The sequence below is a fragment of the Petromyzon marinus genome, chromosome 37 (genome assembly GCF_048934315.1).
Source record: "Petromyzon marinus isolate PM22_M1 ecotype Great Lakes invasive population chromosome 37, UKy_Petmar_22M1.pri1.0, whole genome shotgun sequence".
Classification (NCBI taxonomy): Eukaryota; Metazoa; Chordata; class Hyperoartia; order Petromyzontiformes; family Petromyzontidae; genus Petromyzon; species Petromyzon marinus.
In genome coordinates, this window is record NC_133703.1 from 14,236,423 (window position 1) to 14,263,724 (window position 27,302).

General features: G+C 45.8%; 1 protein-coding gene across 1 annotated transcript in view; it reads left to right on the forward strand.

The window, feature by feature from the left end:
* The first annotated feature begins 13 nt into the window (after window positions 1-13).
* LOC116949707 (caskin-1-like) overlaps window positions 14-27,302 on the forward strand; it is a 416,361-nt gene continuing 389,072 nt past the window's right edge. The window contains exon 1 of the mRNA XM_032967321.2: window positions 14-1,055. Coding sequence (XP_032823212.1) covers window positions 962-1,055 — 94 coding nt within the window. The 5' untranslated portion in view covers window positions 14-961. The remainder of the gene's footprint in view (window positions 1,056-27,302) is intronic.

The window sequence follows — 27,302 nt, forward strand, 5'->3', positions numbered from 1 at the left end:
ACGCTCACTTTGCTCTCTGGGCTTTCGTGTCGTCTCCTGCCGCCTCCCCCCCTCCCTCCAAGCACAACGAGCACACTCGCTCCTCTCACACTCACGCTCGCTCTTCTCACACTCTCTCACACTCACGCTCGCTCCTCTCACACTCTTTCACACACTCACTCTCTCACACACTCGCTCCTCTCACACTTTCTCACACACTCGCTCACACACTCGCTCCTCTCACTCGCTCACACACTCTCACACACACGCACGCTCGCACAGGCGGGCAGTGCGCTTGTCTGTCAAAAGCTCGCCGTGCCTACGGAGGTGTGGGCGGGCGGGGGGAGAGATAAACACGAAGAAAGCAGAAGCGGCAGTGGCTTTTTTCCGTGGGATTCGTGGTGGTAGCGAGAGTTGTACTACTGTAGAATCACACACGGACACACACACAGACACAGAAGCCAGCAACACAAGCGCCACGGGAAGACAAGCGGCAAGAAGAATTGAAATCGGAATCGGTTGGGGGAGCAAGCAAGCAAGCGGCTTAAAGCCCCGGTCGCTTTAGCGGCAACCGGTTTGCGTGTTGTGGGTTTGTAGCCCCAGGCAGTATATACAACAACAAGAACAACAAGAACAACAACCCCCTTAAACCGTGCTGCGACAACGTACATGATAAATCTGCCTACGTTTAAAGAGGCACGCGGTACGACGCGGTGTGAGAGAAGACGTGCGCGTAGAGGGACTTGCAAATCACAGCGGAGACGAAGACGATGATGCCGCGTGCGTCTCGTGTGAAGGCGAGGAGGGATGGTGAACGTCGGCATTCCGTGATCGTTCCACTTTGCTGAGCTTGGACATCTACGTGGTTAAGTAAAGAGCCGGCCACACCCCCTTCCACCCCACCAGCCTACTACCAATTAATTGGAGAAATTGTATCTTTTAAAGTACACGGTGCGCGCACGCACAACCCGTACCGGCCGCAATGGGAAAAGACCAAGAGTTCATCCAGGCAGCCAAGAGCGGAGACGTGGCCGCGGTGCAGAAGATAATCTACAAGTATAAGGCCGGCAAAGCGAGTGAGTACTGAACACCTCCCCACCCCCCCCCCCCCCTAACACGTGGGCAAACATGCTTTGCGCGACTGCGGCGAACACGTGTGTGCCGCACGCACGGTCAGCTGGGAGGTTATCATGATGCGCACATGCTTGACACGTTAGCTGGATTTCGCGACCAATGTCATCCACAAGAGCGGTTTGTGTGTTTTCGGGTGAGATCGCGTAAAAATGTGTGCGTCGTTAAACCCGCCACCACCCGACACAGACAATTAGTAAAGGTTGTCACGTAAACAGAACGTGGCCAATTCGTTCCTGGCACAGCACACCACCGGTTGTGTGTTGGAGAGCGAATCCACAACATGTACAATGTGAGAACGACGCTTCGCCAGTAGCGTGTACAGATGCTTTGATTGTGCATGCAGACGGACAGGCACGCAACGTGTTTTATTGCGCACGGATTCATTTCGCATGAAATATTTTCCGGTGGGGAGCTTTTCCGGAGCTCAGCCCCGGACAGCTACCGGCTGAGTTAAAGCGCACGCACTCCGCGTGTGTGTGTGTGTTGGTGTATGGCTACAACACGTGTAGTGGTACGCGTGCCACACGTGTTGCTGCAACATGTGTGCACGCGTGCCACACGTGTTGCTGCAACACGTGTGGTACGCGTACCACCACACGTGTGTGTGTGTGTGTTGGTGTATGGCTACAACACGTGTAGTGGTACGCGTGCCACACGTGTTGCTGCAACATGTGTGTGGTGGTAAGCGTACTACCACACGTGTGTGTGTTGGTGTATGGCTACAACACGTGTAGTGGTACGCGTGCCACACGTGTTGCTGCAACACGTGTGGTACGCGTACCACCACACACGTGTGTGTGTGTTCGTTAGGGTGCCACAGGCAGTGCGCGCACGAGAAAGTGAAGTCTCGGGATTCCTGCGATTGTCCCTTGCCCGCGTGCGACGTTCGGTGAACATTCGAATCCGTTCATATTGACAAGTTGCTCAGAATTCCCTCCTCTGCGTGTGTGATGCACACACCACACACACACCCCCCCACTGTGCACTCTGCGTTATTGACCATCGTGCGTGTCTCAACTCCGAGCCTCGACGTTCAGCAGTGGCTTCGGTTGAACAGGCGGCGTGAATACAAAGCAAGGAGGCCTGCCTTGATAATAACAAGACTTGAATTCTGAGAGTATTTCCCACAGATTCGTGCATACAGCGGCACACGCGCGTGATGACGGTACTTTTATACACGCAGCATTGGGAGCGCACAGTGCTATGAATAGTTGTACAGTACATACCTTGAATGCACTCTCCTAACACACGCGGCTTTGTAACGTATCTGTTATGTGTACATATGCAGATAGATGTATAAATTGCTGCTTGTGTTCTCGCGGGTTGATGCTATTGTGGCGATTCCCGTGCGTTATCGCGTTAATGACGCGTGTTGTTCGGCATGCTGTCCGACGTTTCGCTCCACGTGTTGGGAGCTACTTCAGGGAGCTGACGTTCCTTAAAGACACATCGGAGAGCTATACACATACTTTACACACACACACACACCTTATACACACATAAACCGTACACACACACCTTATATATACACACACACCTTATACACACACACCGTATACACACCTTATACACACATACACCTAATACACACACACAAACACCTTACACACACCTTATACACACACCTTACACACACACACAAACACCTTACACACACACACACACCTTAATAACACCTTACACACACACCTTACACACACACACACAAACACCTTATACACATACACCTTATACACACACCTTACACACACACAAACACCTTAGACACACACATACACCTTACACACATACAACTTATACACACACAAACACCTTACACACACACACCTTATATACACACACACACCTTATATATAAACACACACACCTTACACACACACAGGAAATGGGCATGCCAAGACGTACTGCTGCATGTACTTCCAGTACCACAATGTGCTTCAGACTCACTGCCACACGTGCTGAACGCCAGCACGCACGCACCACTGTGTGTGTTCGGCCCAGAGTGACAGCTCAGCGGACACGTGGCTCGGGTCAGTCAGCGTTGTTGGTCCGTTGGGACATCGTGCGCGTGTCCAAACGAAAAGGTTTGTAGGCTTAATCGGCGTCTCCTTAAACTCCCCCCCCCCATATGCACCGCACACGTGGTGTGGCGATGATGCTGCTGCTGCTGCCGCTCCGTTGGCAGGGGTTGCACGATTGACGATGACAAAATGAACACATTTGGTCAATAACACTGGCATTAAAAAGGCGGTGACGTTTCGAGCAAGGGACCTTTTTCATAGCGTGATTTATTTTTGAAAGCGACATATTGCACGGTGGGTTTTTCGTTTGTTTATTATCTCACTATGAAGTGTGAAGGCTGCAACACGTTGTTGATGTTCAAAAATTGCTTGGTTCGTGCCTCAACAATCACGCGCATCGATAGCGCCGCTGTGTTCTCACAAAACTGAATCTATCACAGCCGTTAAGCTGTCAACGTGGACACGGGCGGCATGAATGGAGGACTAACGTGGAGGCGTACATACACACACGGATGGATGCACACACACACACAATGTGGAGGTGAATGTTGATTGTTGCATTCACTCACCGTGCCATGCTGATGTTATAGATGCCCGGCGTTCGTTCTCACCGTGCCCTGTCAAGTTTAGCTGCCTCCTCCTGTTTGAAGGCTATTTTGAATTTCGTTCATACGTGGTAGGTTGTGTTTCATCGCTTCTGAACCGCGAGACAAGCACCTTGCCGAGACAATCGCAGACAATTTTACTATTCCATGCGTCTCGCTGTGCTGCTAGCATCACGGTTAATAACGCTGTCTCCTTGTGCGTCTGCTGCGCAGATTGTTGGGACGGCTCGTAGAGGGATGATGCCTGTGCCAGGGCACTGAGCCATTATCTCAGAATTTAGGGGATTAAATTGGCCTTTAAAAAGGGACAGAATAACGATGGGCTCATTCCGTTTTTAGCGGAGCCCAACACTGAAGGATAAAATGTAAACATTGTGTACCACTATATGGGCTCATTACCATTATGTGAACTGACGTGCATGCCACATAGGGCACTGCCCGGTTAACTTAGACAATACATGTTGAAATAACTAACTTCAGAAGTTGTTCTGGCGGTGTCATCTTCCAGGGCTGTTTACTGGCTGTTAACTCGACATGACTGCATCACGAAACGACTGTTAGAACGCAATTGTAATTTGAAATTAAATACACACTTGCGTTTGCTCTACTCCAGAGAAGGGTAATTGCCTGAAACATCAGCATACTTATATATTTTGACATGCGGCAGTGTAAATGACAAATGTGGTTAGCGATATTTATTTTTAATGTAAGAAAAAACATGTTTTTGCGTGTACTGTACGGGCCTATCACCAACATGCAAATGGTTAAATCGAGAAATCAGCCTTAGTTTATGTGCACACAGACACAAAAAAACATTCTCAGAAGCATTATTAGCAGTGTTGTTTTTTGAAAGGCAAGCAATGTATTGGCTGCCAGGGTCGTATGAATGTTGCTGAGAATTATCGTGCGGCTCTTCTGGGATCGTAACCACTTGTCTGGAGGAGCCAGGGAGCAGAAGGACGATGGAAAGAAAGAGACGTCGGGAACCATAAATGCTTCAGAGATATCAAGATTATTCCACAGGACATCTTTTTTTAAAGCCACGTAAAAAAATGCATCTTGATTAAGGGAATTATAAGTACTGTACGATTTGTTTGCCGGATTATACGACACACCGATTTCCCCTGTATTTTAAAGCAAAAGTTAGAATTCGGTCGGCGTGTGTGTATGTGACCAGATTTGTGTAACTTTGTTGGCACCTGGTACAAGTTTGTGATGTATCTCACATTGAGGTATTTCCCTCTTGCTTACACACTCCGATTAAGTCCCATGTTTTTTGGGGGGAAGTTTGGGTGATGTAAACTTACATCTAGAGCCACATATACATGTATTATTATTTTTACTTAAATATATTCTTCTACATAATACTGCATTTCCAGTTTTTGAGATCAGCATCTAAGATGGATTCAATTTGCAGTTGGGATTTTTTGCAATCTGATTGAAAAGGCCCTGTGGAGCACATGCTTCTGAAGGTGCTAAGTAATCATGTTGCAGATTATTGTGCCTGTGCTTGTAGTGTTGTGATGCTCACACTTAATGGTAAACAACATCAAGATGCACGATGCGTGTATGTATGTTGAACTTATACCGCATTGTACGTAGCCAACCGTGCTATCCTAAAGACATTTTTTTTTTAAATCGAGATGATTTAAAAGTGCATAGCTCCAAGTGGCTTCCGAATATCGGAAGAAAGAGCGTTCCAGACAGCCACAGAAGTGCATCTGAAAGTGCGCGATGCGGTAAACATCTTTGTTCGATGGCTAGCCAAAAGCCGCTGCTGCGAGGATAACCGCAGTTTGCGTGATGGTTTATGATCCTTGCATACAAAGTGGGGTTTTTAATTCGGTTGGCTACTTGCAATGACCATGTTTTGTTGTTATCAAACTCTAGACCATGGATCCCCTCCATCCCATAACTGTAATTTTCATCATTCAGCAGATGATCTCGGTGTGCAGCTGTTCATCGCCAATTAGTTTACCCTAAGGTGTACTAAGGAAAACGGAATCTTGGGACACACCCACAATCCTTTGCAAGCTCCGATCAATGTAACGCTCACGCAAGCACACAGCAGCCTGATCCAGCTACAAGCTCAGATTCAAAAAGTGTTGGCCAGCAGTAGAGAAGCAAGGCAACAGCGATCATTAGCGCAATGTAATTTTCTTCTCATTTAGTAATCCATTGCTGGATGAGAGCTTCCCGATGCTGTGCGGGTCACGGGGGGCTATTTGACCGAATTTCACCACGCTGGTCAGCGCAGCGTAGTGAAGTAGGTGGGGGCATATACATGGGAGCAAAGTAGAGTACGATTCAGCAGAACCCCTCTCAACGACAGTAATTGGTTCCACGAAACCGGTCGTTAAGTGATTTGGTCTTTAAGCGAGTATAGGAAATACACGTTAAAGGCTTAATTCGTTCCGATAGCACGAAAGTTACCCTTTTTCACCCCAAAAAACGTACTTTATAATATTTAAACAATGGATATTAATACATAAAGATACTAACAACATTCTAAATACACGTTAAAAGAAACATGGTTAATCAATGCATCAATTATTACTTACTCTACCTACAACAGCCCGTCGTTAACAGGGGAATGGTCGGTAAGCGGACACATTGGGCTCTATGGAGGCCCGTCGTTTAGCGATTAGTTGTTAATAGCGGTGGTCGTTAAGAGGTGTTCTACTCTACACTACTATATACACTACACTACTATATACTACGCATTGCGCTGTATGGGGGCCCGTCTTTAAGCGTTGAGTCGTTAACAGGGGTGGTCATTGAGAGAGGTTCGATTGCAATAGATTTTGTCGTGCTATCCCCTGCTGCCCGGAACATAGGCCTGCAGAAGTAAAGTCTTGCCTTTTCAATGTCGCTGTGGTACCTTCGGAATCTTGTGCAAAAGAGCACAATATACACATCTATGAAAAGGAACTGGCACCACTTTCAAACAGGCTTTCAAACAAGCTGACACCCTGTCCAGCAAATGAGTTGCTCCGCCAAATGATTTTCACGGCAATGGGGAGACCCGAAGATGAATCGAGGTGGACTATGTATAGTGGACTTTTGAAAAGGGACCAGCAATAGCTATTACATATGCCCAGTAGAGAGGGCACGTAACTTATATATATAAAAATATATATTTGTACACATTGGAATGAGGTCACTGGAAATAAAAAAAACAGTCGTGTATAGTACAGAGTGTCCACAATGTCCTGCTGGTACCCCCCCCCCCCCCCCCCATCTTATAAGTAAGATCATGTGCTCGAATACAATTGAAATGTACCAACATTCAGGCCAGGTGACTCAGTGGTAGAGCGAGCGGCTCGCAATGGGAAGGTTGTGAGTTCAAATCCTGGTTGGCGGTTGCCAATGTCTAAGAATAGGTTTTACCCTTTCTGGAAATAAAACAGTTGCCAAGATGTTAAAACACCAGACTGTGAAACCTTTTGTAAGGAATCATGTCCGCATTAACCACATATACTTGTGGTGAATATGCAAACAACAAATATGCTCTGGTAGTAAAAGGCATTGTCTTTGAAACTGATTGGTCCACACCAGAGACAGCTTTCTTTAGAGCCCGGTCTCAAACAGTGTTAGACCAGAGGAAAAGACAATGCACTATCAGGACGCAACTGTTTTATTGCCAGAAAGGCTAAAACCTTATATTTTGATACTGGCAAGAGAGGGCCCATGATACATACTGGTATATTACCTACTCTCTGCCTCACACGGAGAGACCCATAGACTCACACAGAGACCCATAGTTTGTTGACCTTCCTCCGCACCTCCGAGTAGCACGGTTGCCTATGTGCGGTGCGAAATAAGTTCAACGTACATACATCATCCCTCTGGGGTTGATGTTTTATTTTTTTGCGCCTGACCTTAACTGCAAGTCTATTTTGTTTAACCAGGTGAGAACTCAAGAGAGACTAGGATGAGTTTAATTTTCTGGCATTAGTATGCCGTTAGGGGGCGATGCTTGCTATGCACAAACCCAATTGGGTAATTTATATGAAATTTATTGGAAATAAAACTAAATTTGCCAAATCTGGACCATGACATCGGCACACAATGGCATACTCTTGTGAATGACGTCAGGGGATGTTTAACGTCCACTGCGAAGCATACGGGACAGAGTATTATCAAGGTTTTAATATAGTTCACCCCGCAGTACTAATCGGGGCAGCCATTGGATTTGAACCGTGAACCTCTGCAACAAGCGGCGAGTTCGCTACCGCTGGGCCACGTTGTGGTTCTAGTAGGTTATGAACACCCTGAACAGTACTGGGTTGTGTTCACACAATCTTATTTTTTATTTTTCTCATGTATTTGCACATTTTAAAATGATACCCACTCCAGTCTTGTATTTAGTACAGCAAATCTGTATATATTTATGTATACAAGTAGAGTTACTGGAAATATAGAGTGTTTGTGTGGGCATGTACAATTAAGTTCAACCTAATTTCCTTTACAATCTGTTAAACGCTTGTTGAGGAGCAGCATCATTCCAATTAATTTGAATTCATTACCCTTTATTTTACCAAATTAGTTCCCTTTGAGATTTGTTATCTTTTACGCGAGGGAAATCTGCTTCGTTATTGATACATAGAGGCAGCTGTAGCGATTTTTTAAAAACAAATTAGTTGCGCAATAGTACTGCGTGATTAAAATTCAGGATCGCGGGCTGTGTGGTTGACGCGCATTGGCCTACTCTCGTGAAGGATGTCACAAACGCTAGATTACTCATAAAAGCATTACTTTATCAAATTATCGATTGCCTCACGAACCATGTTTAAAGAGCCATTGGCTTGGAGAGGTCTTAATCCAGCAGTGCATTGACAAAGGACGTGTCGGTAGTTCTTGTGATTTCATGACTTAACTGCCCTTTGAGCCTTGGTAGTAGATGCATGAGCACGTAATTAAATGCGACACTTGATGACATGTTTTTAATGTAAGGCAGATAGGTATATTATTGCTCTATGTACAGGAGGAGCATTACAGGGTACTTGAAACATACATTATTTAGTTATGGTTTTCGCAATATGGCGATCGGACAACATCGGCTTGGTAGTTACCTATTTATAAAAGCCGCCAAGAGAAACCTCGCACGATGCGTGTTTCCCGTCACGGACAGAGGGAGAAAAATATCTGCTTCCCGTGCTCCGTCACTTTGTGGCGAAACGGCACACAAATGTGATGCAGCGAGCTCTCTGACCGCGAGACGCTCGCCGAGTCTCTATGTACAGCTCTGGATCGTCAAAGTCAACATCAAACTGCCTGTGTGCTCTTTCAAACACTGGACCTGTATGCGAGGGTTCTGAGGCAGTGGTAGAAATACCACATTCCTCTCTGGTGGAAAATATGTTTTTCAATGGAACAACCACTTGTTGGAGTTCCCGGAAACTGGGGTCTATTCTATGCTCTCGTGATGAATAAGATTGATGATGATGATGATGAATAAGATAATGATGATTACATACTCAGCCAGTGATGGTCCTGAATTAAATTTATGAACTGACTGCTATGCCGGTTGAACCAGCCCACCAAATGATAGCTGATTTGTGTGTAAATGTCATACGCACGGAACATAAGTTCATTTAATGCGCCCGTGCAATCCTCTGCTCGCATGCAAAAATTATGGACTATTGACAAATGTGGTCTCAAATGAACCTGAATGACCATTGCAAATGTATAGGAACAATATTGATCAGTTGACCTTTGAGTAATGACAACAAATACCTTCGTGTAGCAAAATGTAATAAACCACTTGATTAATATTTATAATTAGTTAGCCACAGTACTTGATGTCCATTATGTATGTTTCCATTGTCTGGATGGCCCTTGTCTGCATACACACCACATCATGCCAAACCACACCTCCATTGGGGGGAGTGCGTGGGTCAGAGTTTGATATCTTACCACGGCTAAGGTCAGCGGCGAGTGATATCTGAACTGGTCCTGGATCTCCCCTAGGTTAACTCAGCCTTAAACGAGTACATGGTATGTGGTACTATAGTAAACATTAATGTAAACTTTAGCACTTGGGAGACAAAGGCCGTTGAGTTGACCACATCACCACCACCTTGATGCGCTGTGCTAGCCTCAACAATCAGTAGGGCTACATGCCAGATTTTAGTTTTGTTTCACATATAAAATGATTTTATTTATTACTCATGATTGCAGTGTGCCAATTAGGCATTTCATGATTATTCCCCCTAGAGCAATTTGAATAATTTTCACAATACGATTAAAGAATTTGCGTCTTTTTGCGTGACGTTCTTATAATCCCGTCTGTATTAATGTCACGACATGTTTCAGCCGAAAACCACACATTTCCCTCCTCTGAATTTCGCCGAATAAAAAATAGCCGACGGACAAGACACGGTTACGGAACGGCGGCCCAAGGATGGAGGGATGCGCTTGAGATGGAATGGCCACGTGCGCTCGCCGTTACGCAGTGGATTTCGCGGTGGGCGGTTGGTGGGGAGGCGACCCTTGGAGATGCGATCGCGCGCGTCAGGGTTTTTCACCGTTCGATCGGACCCGTGTTGGCCGGGCCCGATGCAGAGTCGTTATTTGTGCCTCGATCGATGCAGCCCTCCCCCTGTAGGGTCACGGGGGGCTTCCGTGAGCGACGCACTTTTGACTACTTGTGATTCTGCGATGTTTATTATCACGACTACAAGTGCAGGCCGATGTGCAGGCCACCCAAGTGCGGTCATCGCGGTTGCTGCTGAGCGTAGCCCCCCCCCCCCCCAAGGGGTCCAAAAACGCCAGCCAGAGACAGCACCATTCAAAGAGATGGAGCTGCTTCGTTAATTGAGCAAGGTTATTGCTGCAGTAACTTGGGGAAGAGAGACGACGGGAGGGAATTCCAGAGTGGAAAGCGCGAGGGGAAGGGCCGAAACGAGAGAGGCAGTTGTTGACCTCAAGGTCCGTTGTTGACCTCAAGGTGTCGGTGGGTTGCGCAGATGAGAGGAATTCGTTAAATTAGCAAACGTTAATATGACACCACAATCCCGTAAAAAAAACTTAAATAACAGTGTAAATCATTAATTAGCTGTACAAATCGAAGCCGAGCATGTGTAATGTTCTCCTCATTGATCAATTTACCGCTACGCTGGCAGATTCAACAGGGCAGTGACACAGCACCCCATGGGCTGCATAATGAATTGCATTGCGGGCCTTAAAAAAAAAGTGTTTGATTGTCCCATGTGTTTAAATTAGAGTTGACGTGCGAGATTTTCATGGAGAATACCAAAGTAAATACTCTGCGCAGTATGGTGTGTGTGTGTTGATTAGTTGCGGTCGTGCAGTGGTTAGCGCCACGCTATGAACCTGGCAGCATGGGTTCAATTCCCGCTTAAAAAGTGACGATTATTTGAACCGGTCCTGGGGCTCCCCTACGTCGACTCAGCCTGAAATGAGTACCTTGTGCAGTGTGTAGTCATCGTCACTGGGGAGACAGATGCGGCCAGGTGTGACGCTGGCCACCCACTCCCTCATGTGCTGTGCCGGCCTTACCCCAGCAGTTTGTTAAGGCTTCATGGGGGATCTTTGCCTTATTGTTTTCAGGCACAGATGTGCGGTTATGGAATCGCTATGCTTGTGACAGAATGGTGCCATTTAAATATTGAGTCTTGAATTGTGGACTCTCGCGTCATGCTGTATGTGATATTCCCACCCGCCAGGCAACTCGGAATCAGAATATGTATTTAGACTGGTGCACATTGGAGGCAGTCGAACCAGTTGGCTACTGCTGGAGTGCTTGCCTCACGTAATGCGTTGGTTTTTCTATGGACAATCTGACTTCCTCCCAAATGCAGTTATGCGAGAAGATAAAGGATGCTCCCAGCATCCCAAGCAGTGCAGTCAGCTTTGAACGGTGCCTGGAAGACTCACTGAATCATGTGTAGGTAAATTTGTGAAATCTCTGCATGACTGAGTCGTTTGTGCTCTCTCAAGCGGCATGACGCGCCTATTCACACGCGCACGACGCACTCGTCGAATTTCACACGTAAGGAAATCAATGATGTTTTTTCAGTTCGTACGTGTCTGTATATAACAGGCACAAGTCACTCATGCGGCCACTTTGGGGCGCTACCATTCAACGCAATGTGAAGGAAAAATGATCTTTCAAATGATTCGCAACCCTGAATCGAGGGGGGTGGGGAATTAATAGTTCTACCAATTATTTTTTAGCCGAAGGAGCTTTGTGAGGGCAAATAGCAAATTTCCTAGACATTTAATAATAATGAAGTTAATAGTCATTATATAAGAATGACCGAGACCCATTGTCGATATTTGCTTGAAAACCCGCACCTCTGGATATCCTTCCCCCGTACCTCCGATTAATGATGTGTACACATGGTGCGAAAGAAGTTCAGTTCAGATTATTTATTAGGTATAGCCTTGTGAGCCATTCGGCTCTTGAATCGGGTGCAACCGCAACAAACAAAAACATGAACAAGGAATCATCTTCTTTGGTTCTTTCGGTAAAGTCACGTAGAATGAGAATAAAATAATAAAATAAAAATAAGACAATAAAATTCTCATTCTACGTGACTTTACCGAAAGAACCAAAGAAGATGATTCCCTGCAGTCACGAAAGCTTTAAATCGAAAAATGAACAAGGAACATCTTAAAGTGACTACGCGCAACGGAAAAATCCAGGAAAAATCAGCAAAGTCTTTCAGATAAAGCACCGAATATCAACGCTGTGTGCAAAAATCCCAGTGGGATGCAAGTCAAACAATAACAACCATGAGACAATGTAGATTAAAGTTATCAGTCTAACTCTTTACTACAACAAACAAATATGACTAATCAAAAACGTTTTCGAAATCACCAAAATAAAACTATAAAAACAACGTAACAGCGATCATAGGAACTGTGATTCAAATTTAACAATAAACGATATACATAACATGTACGACCAAACTTTGCAGCCATGGCAGGCAGCATGGGTCAATCCATAATAGCAGGAGTATCAACATACATACATACGTACACTCAAAATATACAGGTTTCCTGCGAAGCTGCCCTAGCGCTTGGATACAGACGCAGCGCCGCATCGTTACGCCCACAGTCCCTCCCTCGAGCCACATCCCATGTATGGCATCATCTCGTGCAACGGTTCATTCTCCTGGAAATGTAAAGGATGCGGATGGGGACGCTCGCATCTCTCCGTGCGGTTAACAAGCGACGGCACGGGGCTCTGCCCGCTGAGATGAAGGTCATTAGGGCTTGGATGTTTTACCGCAAAAAAAAAAACACATTTGGTGTAATATACGCTACTCTTTCATTTAAATGAGCGCAATGCATCATCGAGAGTAGTGGCCAACGCTAGTGGCGGGCGTCCAAGAGGCGGGGGACGATCGAGAAAGAGATGGACCGATGGGGGTGGGGGGGGGTGGCGGGAGGAGGGGGCATTAGAATGGAGAGGGGATGACATTGAAACAACAGCAGCAGATGGGATGTGACGATGATGATGACGATGATGACGACGACGATGACGATGATGTGATAACCAGTGGTGGGCTGCAGCTGACGCCACCAGAATTTCTTGGACCCAGCGGCCTCCTTGAAGGGGTTGGGTGGGAAGAGAGAGAGAGACTGTAACATTAATTGGGTTCTCTTAGATTGGCTTCAGCGGTACACATCTCACCACCTGTCGTATAAAAAGCAGCATTGGGGGGAGGCTGTGTGGCTTTTTCGCTTTCTAATCGAGTAAAACTGCCCTCATCTGATTTGATGCGAGGGCAACGGGGGCGTGCATCCTATTATCCGTGGTTATCCGCACAAATTACTCCTCGCGTCTTCACTGTGAAGCCGGAATAATCTCAGCCGCTTTACTCTGTAACGACTCGGATAATGGAAAACATTGTCGAGCAGATAATAGGATTTCGGGTGTATCGATTCCAGGATGCGGGTTTTAGGGGTTACAGATAATGGGAGCTTCACTGCATTGCACTGAGTCTCGTGTAAGTGCTTTGAGCCTGGGTTACCATGTCAGGCACCGACCCAAGACTACACAGCAGGTGTGTTCAGGCTTCTAGCGACCTTGATGATGCCTGGATTGTGAACACACCATTACACGGTGTGTGTGTTTTTGTCCGTATTATGGCGTTTTGTGTTTGAGTATGTGGTTGTGTAATTTTATGAAAAAAATATACTTGTGACTGCAGAGAGCCAAGTTGACATCACATTGTAGTCTACCGCATCGGTGAGCACGCTCGCGACCAGGATTGCCATGATTTGGCGACCATGAGAGATTCGTTCATGAGGCTATCCACATATACAAGCACAGAGACAATTTCAACCGAGAAGATGGATTCTATCTTAGCAATCATTGGAAAGATTTGATAAACCATTTCAGGTCTTAATTGATTGTTCACGCTTACAGTGGCTTTCAGACAGCATACATTATAAAAAAATCGTCTCCCCCCTCCTCTTTTCAGAATATAGATGGACTAGTCCTGGGCAAACTGCCAAATCGCTGCGCGTGGCGCTAACGTTTTTTTAATAAATAAATGCACCGTTTAAAAATAAATTTATGCAAACCAACACACCTGAAGACGACCGTTTGTGTTATGGTCGAAACGTCGTGAGAATTTTTATTTTTTATTGTTATATATATTTTATTATTTTGTTGTTTCCCTTCAACGTGACTTTACCGAAAGAACTAAGAATATGAATTACTGCAGTCACGAAAGCTTTAAATCAAAATTTAAAACTAAAATGATTTTTACGATTTCAGGAGGGGCCTGCCAAGCTTTCACAGTAGTGTGGCGTGACTTTAATTTATTTATTTAGCGAATGATTTCACACGTGGCTTTCACACAGCTAGAGCAACCAGGTACGCAAGGGAAATAAATGCATGCTTACGTATGTGTGTCGATGTTACTGCGAGTGGATGTCGGCCCACGTAGCCACAGAGCCACGTGACAGCCTCCTCCTCCAGCACGTGCAGGGCAACCAGTTAGCCTGATAGACTTCACAGCCCAAGACAACTGTGATGATTGCTTGGTATATTCCAGTGGAGTCATTTGCAGGTGGTTTGGCAAATCAGGACCGTGACGCTGTCACAAAACGGCACCAGTCTTTTGCGAATGCCGTCACGGGATTATTGTGATGCAGACGGCACATGCTATTCGTACGGCGAATGCGCACAAGACGGTGTTAATGAGGGAGGGTGGCGGCTGGAGTCGAACCGTGAAACCCGCGCAACAAACGGCGCCCATGCGAGGCCACTTCGCCGCCCATGCACCTCGCAGGTTATGCATCACAACGATCGGGAAACGTACGCGCGCAGCAGCTTCTTGTTGAGTGACCTAAACATCTGTCAATTACAATTGATGTCGCGATAACCGTCATGTTAGCGCAGTTTTATTTTGTATCGTCGTATCGTGAAACATTTTATCGCAGCTACCCTACTGCGCACAGCTACCATAGACTGCTTTGGTTAACAAAGGAGTTACCAACTCGGAACTTTTTTTTTGAGTTTTGTGCGGCTGTTTATTGCAGTCTTATTATGTGTTTTGTTCTCCCACCGACAGATAGCCGGGTGAGAAATGTTATCAAAGTTATGCTCGTGGACCTTGAGACAAGGATAGGTGCAAACAAATCATAAAACTCCAAAACAAAGCACAATTAGCACTTGTAAACGCGCAATGCTGATTTGCTGCGGTTGTGCACGCTATTCAAGTGGGCATGGTGTTGTCAGGCCGGATCGGACGCCAGTTTGTGGAATTGGTGACTTGGGAAACGGACGTACATTCAAATGAGTCGTAAATTGCGGTACACTATTTAAGATTCCGCAATTTGAAATGGTGTTTATTCAGGTGGTTACGGATCGGTGCTGATATTCGGGGGGCGGAAGCGGGGGTGGCGCAGTGGTTAGCGCACCGTGCGTGCTACGAACCTGAAGGCCCGAGGCTCGATTCCCAGCCACAACCATCATCGGTGGCGAACGATGACAGAATCGGTTTTGGGCTCCACAGGCCGGCTTGGGGAAGTATGGTCACGCAAACCCCCCACACCCCAACGCAGCGTCGTCGAGAGAAGCCTCAATACGGCAGCGGAATGACAAAGGGCGGGAATAATTAATTCATTGTGCTTTATTTTGGCTTTTAATATCTAAAGTGGTGAGATAGCAGAGTGGTTACTAGGTCCGTTTTTAGCTAAAAATGGCCAAATTTTCATCACTTTATTTTTCAACAAAAAGTGCATTGCTCCAATGTGTTTAGCCTTAGTGTGCTATATATTACATTAAAAGTGGGAAATTTCACGATGATATAAGCCAACCGTCAATTGCCACTGCCAATTTCTGTAGGAAAATTACTGAAGTGCGTCGTTAGTGAATGTAAAGTGAACTTTGAAGAGCTGTGACGTCGCTTGCGAGCGTAAACCTTTGCCCGCCTGTGCCTTTGCTGGAATATCAGTTGAAAGTTACACGCGGGTTAAATAGTAGTCAAATCACGCGCACTGTCTGTATGTATGTGTGCAGTTGTGCATATTTTACTCTGGCCTCTCGTGCCTGTAATAGTCCCACGATCAGTCTAAAAACAATCTTCGAAAACCGACTTTCTCGGTTTAAAATTTAGGTTTTATATTATTCATAATAAAGGTTTTGTGGGTCCGATCGTATAAATACAAATGCATCTTTAACCCACCACCACCACCACCCGACACAGCCAATCAGTAAGGTTTGTCACGTACAGCACGTCGGAATGTATTATTTAACGCACTCGGTCAACAACACTGGGTAATGGGGCCCTTCTTGAATAGCACACAGAGAGAGGGGCCAGAGAGACGAGGTTGGATAAGAGCTAAGACTGCACTTATCCACTCTACGTCTGTGCGGCCTCACAATTTATGTGCTATGAGGGAGGGCCATTGCCTGAAACGTCACCGATTAAATATGTATATTTTAAGGCCACAGTTTTGGTGACAAGTGTGTTGAGGTTTGTGTTCGTCGACTCTGCCTGTGCACCACCGCGAACCCAGCAGCAGCATCACCAGATTGTTCTGTTATGTAACAGTGATTTATCAGTTAATATCCTTTGGATCTTTTTTATCGGTATCAAGATGATTCAACATAAGAATAGGTTTTACCCTTTCTGGCAATAAAAGCCGTCTCTGGTGTTTTCCAAATCAGTTTCAAGAACAATTCATATTCTTTGGGTCTTTCGGTAAAGTCACGTAGATAGGTTGAAAGAAAATAACAAAAAAAACTACGAAGTTTCGATCGCAACACAAGCGATCGTCATCAGGAGGAGCAAAAAAACCGTCGTAATTTTTTTGTTATTTTTTGTTATTTTCTTTCAACTTACCTTCGTGACTTTACCGAAAGACCCAAAGAATATGACAATGCATATATTTAATATTTATATATTTATTTTTCAGAGCATGTTTGTGCAATATTTTCTGGTTCTCATGGGACACATTTGCATTTCCTCTGATTTCTAATATTCTTCATTTCTGGTCCAGTACTTTTATTTACTTGTTTTGCATTTGTAATTTGAGTGACCTCGATCACTTTGCCAATGAGACTCACACCGGGCTCTTTGAGTTTTCACTCGGTGAAACAAAATGAAAGTGAACTGGAAACTTGCCACCCTTGTAAAATAGATCATCATTGTGGGGTGTCTCCTGTCGAAAATAAATTCCCTAGCCAATTAATAGCACAATAATAGGAGATTGTGGAGAGCGATTCATACACAGATACCCCGCTGATTTCTAATCAACAGAGCTTACTCACCATTGTATTATGTAAGCAAATCGCATTGGATATGTTGGACCAAAGTCACAACATAGCAGGAGATTGTTCAAAGACTTGATAAGTGTCTTGAGATTGGTGGGCGATGTGTCGAGGCTCTTAAAAAAAAATGTTGTTTTCTAAAATAATGTCCTCCATATTATCGATATTTGGACCACCTTTTGTACAGTACTGTATAAAGCGTCTCCACGCATAAATAATTGGCCATTCGGTGGTGTTTATTCATCTCCTCTATGGGTTCGAGTCCAGCTGTGGGAATTCCACATTTTCATGGCAGGACGTTACTGTGTTTGCCCCTGGTGGGATGGGGGGGATGGTGATAAGCTGAGTCCAACCGTGGCTAAGATTTGAAATTGCACAACGGTGCCACCCTGCCTGATTGATTGGGCACGAATGCATCTCCATTACTGTAGAAGAAAACGCAGTTCACCTGCGGAAGTTGGTTCGTCACGGAAGCTACTCGTGTAACTTTCATCGCACAGAGTTTAGGGCTCGCTCTGACGGGAACGAATTGGGTTCACGATGAGCCATGTGTTTGATCGATGAGCTATGTGTGACCTCTGGCCTTCAGCATTATGCTAATATGACATTTCACATTTCCTAATGTTGCATTGAGGCTCGCGGATCAAACTAAAGGAATTCCCAATGCGACAAATACATCACCGACGGGAAAGAGCAAACACAATGATTATTGCATTGAATCGCGACCGTGGTCATTTGTTGGATTCGCCGGGAGACGGAGAGCGACGGCGGCAGCTGCGAATTGTTACACTCCAAGCATTGAAACCCGACGGGGTAAGGGGGAGACGCAGGAGGCACTTTCTAGCTCTCCCTGCGCATTGTAAACGCGAAGGACTCGTGAGCATGATGCCTCACAACAGCATAATTCCAAAAAACCAATCCATCTGCCTTATTGGCTTCCCAGACCAATACTATTCAGTAACATTCTTAAAGCAGGCAACTTATGAACCGGTTTTGACATTCCGGGTGTCATCAGCACAGTCAGACTTGTTAAACAGTCGCTGATGGGTTGCCAGATGTCATTGGCAAGAGCGCTGCAAAGTTCTGCTCTGCCCATGTGTGTGCGTGTTTTTTTTTCAATTTCGTACCCACGATGATCCAGGATAACGGCGCGTAATGAGTTTGAACCCCACCCGACCAATGACCCTCGGCAAAAACAAATTCCGGCACCTATTTTGCTTATCAGCGCAGTCGCCGTGTCTGCCGTCACCGGGGCAATGTTGTCAAGTAACGGTGTCACGTCCTGCTTCAGATAGCGCGCACATTTTTGGGCGGTGTGAGGCCGTCAATTATATATTTTTACTTGCATGCACCTCGACGCAGCCGTGTGTGTACATATATACATATTTTCACGCGCACCGTTTATGAAGATGAATTATCTGAGTTTTTACGTGGACGCGAGTTAACGGCCTGTTACGACGCTTTATATGGCGGAGACGGTGTGTGTAAATTTCCTTCGAACGCTGGTGGCCGTATGTATGTATGTACGTTGAACTTATTTTGCACCGTACGTAGCCAACCGTGCTAATCGGAGGTGCGGGGGAAGGACAACAAACTAAACACAAAAAGCAGTTTTAAATAAATGTGTTTTCAATCTAGACTTAAAAGTGCGCAGCTCCGGTGGCTTCCTAATATCAGCAGGAAGAGCGTTCCAGACGGCCGCAGAAGCGCATCTGGAAGCGCGGCGATGCGGTGACCGTCTTTGTTCAATGGTCAGCCATAAGTTGCTGCGAGGATGACCGGAGTTTGCGTGATGATTGTTTATGCCCCTTGACGAGATCAGCGAGGTATTGTGGTTCATTTGTGGCAAGCACTTTGCGTGTAATGAGTGCGACCTTGCCATGTGTTCGTTCGGCAACAGGAAGCCAATGCAGCTCGGTGAGCACTGGGCTGTGCTTGAACAAAGCGGGACGCTGTGTGTGCTCCACAATCAGTAGTTCTTGTTTTAAATGTGAAAATTTAATTATTGTGCATAAAAATGTCTGAAGTTTGTCAGTGGCCAGGATTTCGCATTTTGACATTTATCCGTGTCCGTTTAATGAATGAGTACTATAGTCACTCTACATCTGTTGAACAATGTTTGTAATTTAATTTATTGTTTGTACTGTCCTACGATCAATCTAAAATAATCTGCCCGAGCCAATTGTGCTGCAGGGAATTTATTGTTGAACTTTTATTTAGCATGGATGCATGTGTGTGCAATATTTTCCAATTGTCATGCGAAAAGGTTTTTCCTTTTCTTTTTGCTCTGATTTTCGACTCGTGCTGATTTACCCAGAAGCGCGTATTATTAGATCCTGGTTGGATCAACATTACCATAGCGATGATACTGATGGTGATGATGAGACGATGGCGATGCAATTATCAAGACTGACTTCACCCTGGTAGGGTTATGAACTCCTCATAGCCTTGTGAAGAGGAGTGCTTTACCAAAGGAGCTCTGTGTTAAACAGGGAAAGCTATTTCGTCGTGAACAAATACAACGAATCAAACACAACATCTCTTGTCGGCACATTTTTTTACGCAGATTGTTTGGTTTACTCTTTTTTGACTGGAAGTGTTGAATTGGTACAAAACCTTTGTACGTTTTTTTTACGGCGGATTTTTGTTTTACAACAACATGCTGCAGCGTGCCCTATTTATGGATCGATGTTTAGGACAGTTTTGGTAACTCGCTGCGGTTTTTGGGTAAGTGTGGTGGAGGGTTTGTTTGATTTGCATGGGAAGTGCAGCATTTTAAAATTAATTATATGAATACGGGAGGTGTTAAGATGTTCGGACACCAAATAGACACCTATTGCAAGGCATAAAATCTGCATTAACGACACGTACTTGTGGTAAAACACGCAAACAACTATACTTTGCTAATACTTGGATTGTCCTTGAAACTGATGGGCCTGCACCAGAGACTGCCTTTTTTATGGCCGTGTTTCACCTGTGCCAGACCACAGGATGCCTGTATTATTGGTAGGAAGGGTAAAGCCTTGTTTTCTTCATCATATCTTGAATCTGGCAAAAACGGGTCCCATATATGTAATACTGGAGTTAATTCACCTTAACGTGACTGTCCGATGCTGCCCCAATAAGCAGTCAACCTATCACGAGCAGAGTCAAAAACGGGACTATTGGCCTCCCTCACAATGTTGATGACATTTTAAGATTTTGGCCGCTGGATTTAGACTGCTGGTTCCTCGCCTTTCTGGGCCCACAAACCACCGTCAACCCCCTCCAAGAAATGTTCTCGGACCACCGTGCAGCAGAAAAAAAAGTGGCGTTTTTTTGAGAAATAAAATCATATCTGCAACCGCTCCACGGACCGGTTCCCTACAGCCTGCAGACCACCACTGGGGTCTGTGGACCACAGGTTACACACTGCTGATTGTTCAGGGCTGTTATTCGATTCAAGAATATTGGACTCTTTTTGACACCGTGACACGTGGAAGAATCTTACTCATGAGATTCAAGGCATACGTATATCACGCGTCAATAAACTCTTGAGAAATATGGTGGCGATTGACACCCAACTATCTGTCTTCTGGTCCATTACAGAATACTGTATACAGAAATTCGATTATCCACACTATTCTTCCTAAGTTTCCTGTTATCCGCAATTGTGCTTACATATTCCGGTCCTGATTTGTGGAAATATTGTGTCTTATCTGCGATTTTTCTTTATGGACAAGAGTAATTAAAACAGAAAATTCATAAATATATCCGTGACTGTTTCGCAATATTATCCCGTGGATACGTGTGGTCAAATCGCGGATAATAGGATCCGTGACCACGGTCTCCCACATCACCAGGGATGCGACAAATTCTCCTGCACAGTTTATTGATATTTTCTCTGAAGGGCAGTCACGTGACATTTTTGTATTCATCGTGAAAACTTTGCTTGCCTGTTACACTTCCTTGCACTCAACCAGAAACATGGCGGCCAAAGCACCTTCAACCACTGCCGTTCTCCTGTTCACCACTCCTTAACAAAGGCTTTGTAACAGTGTTGTGCTGAAGTCTTAACTTTTTGCCCGCATTTCCTTCTTTTGAGAGCAGGGAGAGAAACCGTGCAGGGTTCTTTCGATGCTGTTAATCGCCTGGCTCGCATCTGTTTCGAGGTCACGCTGCATTAACAATAATTAAATTGTCTAAAAGCAATTAGATAAGCAATTCCACGCAGATACGCATAGGCGCGTTGTTTAGCAAGGCCACGAGCCCATGACTCTTGCTTCCTTGCATGCGACGGCCCTTTGTAATCGCCAATCGGGTAAACTCCAAAGAGTGTATGGGCGCGTGCGAAAAGAGGCAGTGTGAGGCCAACACCAGAGACGATTATCTGACCCCGTGACTGCGTCTCCCCTAGGTCGACTCCGCGTCAAATGAGTACCTGTGTACGATGTGTAAACATCGCCAATGGGGAGACAAAGGTGACCGGGCGTGGTGCTGGCCACCCACCCCCTGGTGTGCCGTTCCGGCCTTCATTAGGTGCTCGCTATCAGCCCTTGCCCCATCAGTATGTTAAGTCTATACGGGGGATCTTTGTCTCTGCGTATGCAAGTTACTCCCGTATTAAAGTTGCTGCAAGAGTGGTCCTTCAGATTCTTGCATTACTACGCGGAGTCTGCCGTGGTTTTATTGCCCACCCAAAAAAATAATTGCCAACAACCTTGGGCCAACTTTGTTGGCATATGGTTGGAACCGTCGGACCCCACGTTCAAGCAACGACGTTCCGGTGTGTTCTACTGGGCACTTGCAGGCCGGTGCTGCGTCACTTAGTGCCACATAGCAGGAGACAGCTGTCATCAGGAAGTCCCCCGAGGCTACAAAGAAAAACAAAACAAACGTACAGCTGAGCATTGGGATGTGACGTGTAAGAAGGTGCTTTGACACGCCGGAGCATTTAAGCGCCTTAAACACGCAAACGCTTATCCCAATGTACAGTATCAGTGTTTTTAATTTGGTTACACAAATTAGCGTCTCTGCTGTGAAAGAATTGGCCATTGCGTGACATTTCCCAGCGCGTAATCTTGCGGGGCAAAATATTTTGACAAACGCGTTGAGTTTATTTATTTTTTGTTCTCTGCACTTTTGTACCCAGACACTTTACAGAGGGGTATATGAGAGCCAAATCGCTTCGAAGTGCATGATTGCAGCTGCAAAGGCGAAACGCAGAGAGGGACCACGGCGCCCGCGATCACTATACAGCACGCCGGCCCTCGTTGACACTGTCCCTCATCCGATGCACGGCGTCGACACGCTACGCGCGCCCGTGTCCGGTCTCCCCACCCCGTCCCGTGTCGTCGATCCTCGCAGCTGCCCAGCGTTGATAAATCTCGGGGCTCGTCGCGAGCTTCATTCCTCCTGTGCAGAGCGATGAGCGCGCGCCGTTCCGTTCCCGCTGTTACCTCCGTAGTGGGGCTCCACGGTTGGCGCGACGTTAACTGCATGGCCTGGTGCGCAGGAGGGTCATGGGTTTTAATTCAGACCCTGACGCCTATTGTACATTGGGAGTTTGCACGTCTCTCTGCCCGTGGTCGCGTGGATTTTTCTCCGGGTCCTCTGGTTTTCCCCTCCACATTTAGAATCAACTACCACGCGCTTAGAGTATTTGGCTGCTATACATTTCACATCTGATGCAGGCAGTGATGAGAAGGATACGGGCACTATTTGCGCACACATCAGTTTAACACGTAGTAGGCTTTTGCGACCAATATTATTCATAACAAAGGTTTTTGGGTTAGATCGCGCAAGTATAAATGTGTCGTAACCCTCCACCACCCGACACAGCCAATTAGTAAAGGATTTGTCACGTAAACAACAACAACAACACACCGGTCGGCTGAAGTAGTAACTATTTGGCGTTTTAATTCCCTTACTAATTGGCTGTGTCGGGTGGTGGAGGGCTACGACACATTTATATTTTTTCCATCTAACCCAAAAACTTTTATTATGGAAACAAATTACAAGAAATGTGCAGTGGACACCTACGGCCTATCTGCCGCATGGATAGTGATGATGTGGTCATGAAGTCAGGTCGTTTAATTATCATTTGTGGTCAGGTCGCTTTGAAAAAAGTGGTACGTAGCTCGGTGGGCCTTACACCTGGTAAAATAAAAAAAAAAATAGTTGAGTAGTTTTAGTTCAGTTTTAGATTACCGATGCGACGGTGTCCAGGACACGGCCGAGGCCACACGAGGAACGTTCACGACACGCGGATTCGAGTGGACCCCTTTTGCGTGGTCAGGCATTGTAACTGGGCAGGAATTTGGGTAATGCCGCAACGTTGCATCGTTGCATCGAGGGCAAGGGGCCGATTCGTGGCGTGTAAAAGTATGAAGAAGGTAAAGGCACAGCACTGCAATTTCTCGGTCGCACCTCTGCTGGAGGAAGGGCCTCCTCTGGAGACATCCCGAGGTGAGCCCCTTTGAGAGGGCTACTCTCCCACGCCAGCCACACATCTTCTTGGATGGCGGCCCGAGTGGTAGACTTCCTCTCGCGTCGAACACCGGTGGCGATTATTATCCGAACCTGTTCTGGGCTTCCCCTAGGTCGACTCAGCCTCGAATTAGTACCCGGTGAGGTGTGTAATCGTTGCTACTATAGAGAGACAAAGGCAGCCGGGCGTGGAGCTCGCCACCCACCCCCTCGCGTGCTGTGTCGGCCTGCATAGGTGCCACTCGCTAGCAGCACTTGCGGCAAGAGTCTGTAAAAGGCTTTACGGGGCATCTTTGTCTTTGTGCTAACCGTCGCACCGCTGTTCAACCCTCCCATTATATAGCTCGCTATGTAACGCGATTTTTGTTCCTGGGTACTAAGCGTTAATTTCTAATTGCTTATGCCTAAAAAGTATATAAAATGGGCTGTTATTCCCCACAGACTTTGCTTTTGTGACCAGGAATTTACGTGAAGGAATGACACAAATGCACGCCACGTTTTCTCAATGAAAATAGGTACATGTCAAAATATCACTGTCCTGGTCACAAAAGCAAAGTTTGTGGGGAATAATAGCCCATTTTCTGTACTTTTGAGGCATAAGCAATTAGAAATTAACACTTACTACTACCCAGGAACAAATTTTCTGTTTGATTGTTACACAGTGATTTAACGTTCAGAATATAAACAAATTATCTGGTGACGCTGCTGCTGGTGAGCAAGCACAGTGAACCGTTTAACACCGTCGGCTTTCGTGACACCGGTGTGTCGCACTGGTAAAGAATCGGCACGTTTTGTTTACGTGACAAACCTTACTAATTGGCCGTGTTGGGTGGTATGCGGGGTTTAACGGCACAGATTCATATTCACGTGTTTTTTTGTTTGTTGTGGTTGCACCCGTTTCAAGAGCCGAATGGCTCACAGGGCTATACCAAAATAAATAAAATAAAACTAAAAAAAACGTGTTTATGGAGCACAATTGACAACTGGCGGGAAACAAAAAGAAAACTCCACACACTCGGTCAAAGGAAGCGATGATATGCAACGAGTGACGTTCCATGCAGACAAGTTGCGTGGCCTCAGACTTATCAAGCAGCTTTCTGGTGCAATTTAGAAGGGCCATCGCCCAAAACGTCGCCACGTTTGCATCTTTCCCCGGAGGCAGCGTCGTTTGACTTGTGCGTTTGAGCTTCCCGAATGTCATATTTTTGGACCGAGGACGGTGCGTGGTTTATATTAAATTTCACAGGCGGTTTTTAAAAATGTGGAATATATATTTGTTCGTACATGAACCAAGCTGGCGTATTGCATATGCAGCGTAAAAAAAAAAAGTTCCTTAAACGCCGTGCTTATTCTGTGGCCGCGAGCGCGCATATTTACGTGCTCAGAAGATTTATTATAATGGTATATTTGATGCGATGTCTAGGGGATCTGTTGAAAGCGTAAGATATATTGCCCCCACCCCCTCACCCTGAATATGTGAATATGGTCGTAAATTTCTATCAATTTCTGCAAACGCCGCACCCATGAAATCTTGGGGCTTTCAGTGCGCGTGCTCTCTGAGCACACACTCGTTTTTCCCTCCTGCATGCCTTAAGCTCATCAACGCAATTAGCCAATCAACCTCTCTAGCCATTCATTACCTCTGAACCTTTGTTTGGTGCAATATGCCCGTTGTTTATTTTGCTCAAATTGTTAACGTTTGTTCTTGAAGGACACATGTGTTTTTCTTGTACTTCTGACGCGTTCCGTTCCGATGTCTGTTCTTCCGTACGGATGGATCACTCTGACGTTTTTCTACTTCTTGTTCTGTGCTGATAGCACCACAGATCTGCCTTGCAAATCAGCTGGGTGAGTGGCTAAACGCGACTTTCCGTGTGTCACAAAATAAACATTTATTTATTTATCCCAACGCAGGATCCTCTCTGAAAGAAAGGATATGTTGAGGATTTCCGAGTTAATAACAGACGTTAAGATTTACCATATCAGGAAAAATAAATGTACGTTACAAATGTGAAATACGTGAGGTAATACTTGAGAAATTCTTGCTTGCAGCTTCCTGATCAGGTTTCAACCACTCTGTGTAAGGTGTAATTATCACACCTATCATAGCTCTGAGTTTGATAATAACTTTTTTGCTTACACAGTATACACACATCTCTTGATCTGGCATCAAGGTGCTGTGGTTGTGTCGCTCGGCTGAGAAGGTTGCAAGCGCACGTGTCCCAGTCAAGGGATGAGTACAGTTGACCATCCGAGAGGGGTAAAAAGGAGTACTCCTTTGTGGAAAGTGACCCGTGGTTTACCTAATGGAAATTCTACCCCCAGTCATAGCAATGGGAAATTGTCATCGCTGGATCAGAGGCGCGTGGTACAGACCCGTAGACTCGTCGGATGTCTGCTAACAGCAACAACCGCAACAACATCAACGACAACAAACAAACCAAAACAACCTACGCATTGATTTATTTCAGTGCATCTGTGTTCGTCATTCTGCGTTCAGCACCAGAACCAAGTGAATGGCGTTCCCGAGGGTGAGCCCCGCTCGTGCGCGGTGTGGCCACGTGTTTCCACCAAAGGTGCCACCATGCAAACGGAGACGTTTAAAAAGGCCACACAGGTTTAACACGCAGGCTTTCGCGACTAAAATCATCCATAATACAGGGTTTTTTTTAATGGGTTAGATCGCGTAAATATATAAATGTGTCGTTAAACCCGCCACCACCCGACACAGCCAATTAGTAAGGTTTGTCACGTCAACAGAACATGCCAGTTCGTTCCTAGTACAACACAAATATACAGCAGCAGGCGTCAGGGTCTGGATCGAACCCATGACTTCCCGTATACCAGGCGAGGTAGTTAACATCTCACCACCGTGGCATCACACCAAGGCAGCAAGCGAGAAGAGGGCAGGGAGGGATGAGATGAGGAAAGTAATTAGAAGCGGAGGTGGTCAGGTTACTCGGGGGTGACCAATGAGCTGGCACCGCTAGGATTGTGTGTTGGATTCTGGTTCAGACGCCCTTGATTAAACATTTTCTCAAGTGTATTGAATTGATAGTCTCAGCCCGGTCAGCAATGACCACAGAAAAAAAAATTATACATCGCATTAAATTAGTATGTTTTACTTAATGTGGCTACAATTCAGTTCTATGTCTTCAACATTTCAAGAGAAAAGTCTCCGGGCTCAGTGAGGCTACTCTCCTGGGTAAATGCGGAATTACAACCTAGCCTATAAATGTTAATAGTGATATTTTTCAGCCACCTTCGATCTACTGCTGGACGAAGGTGGCCTTATATAACGTTGTATTAATCGCGGGGAATGTTTGGCCATAC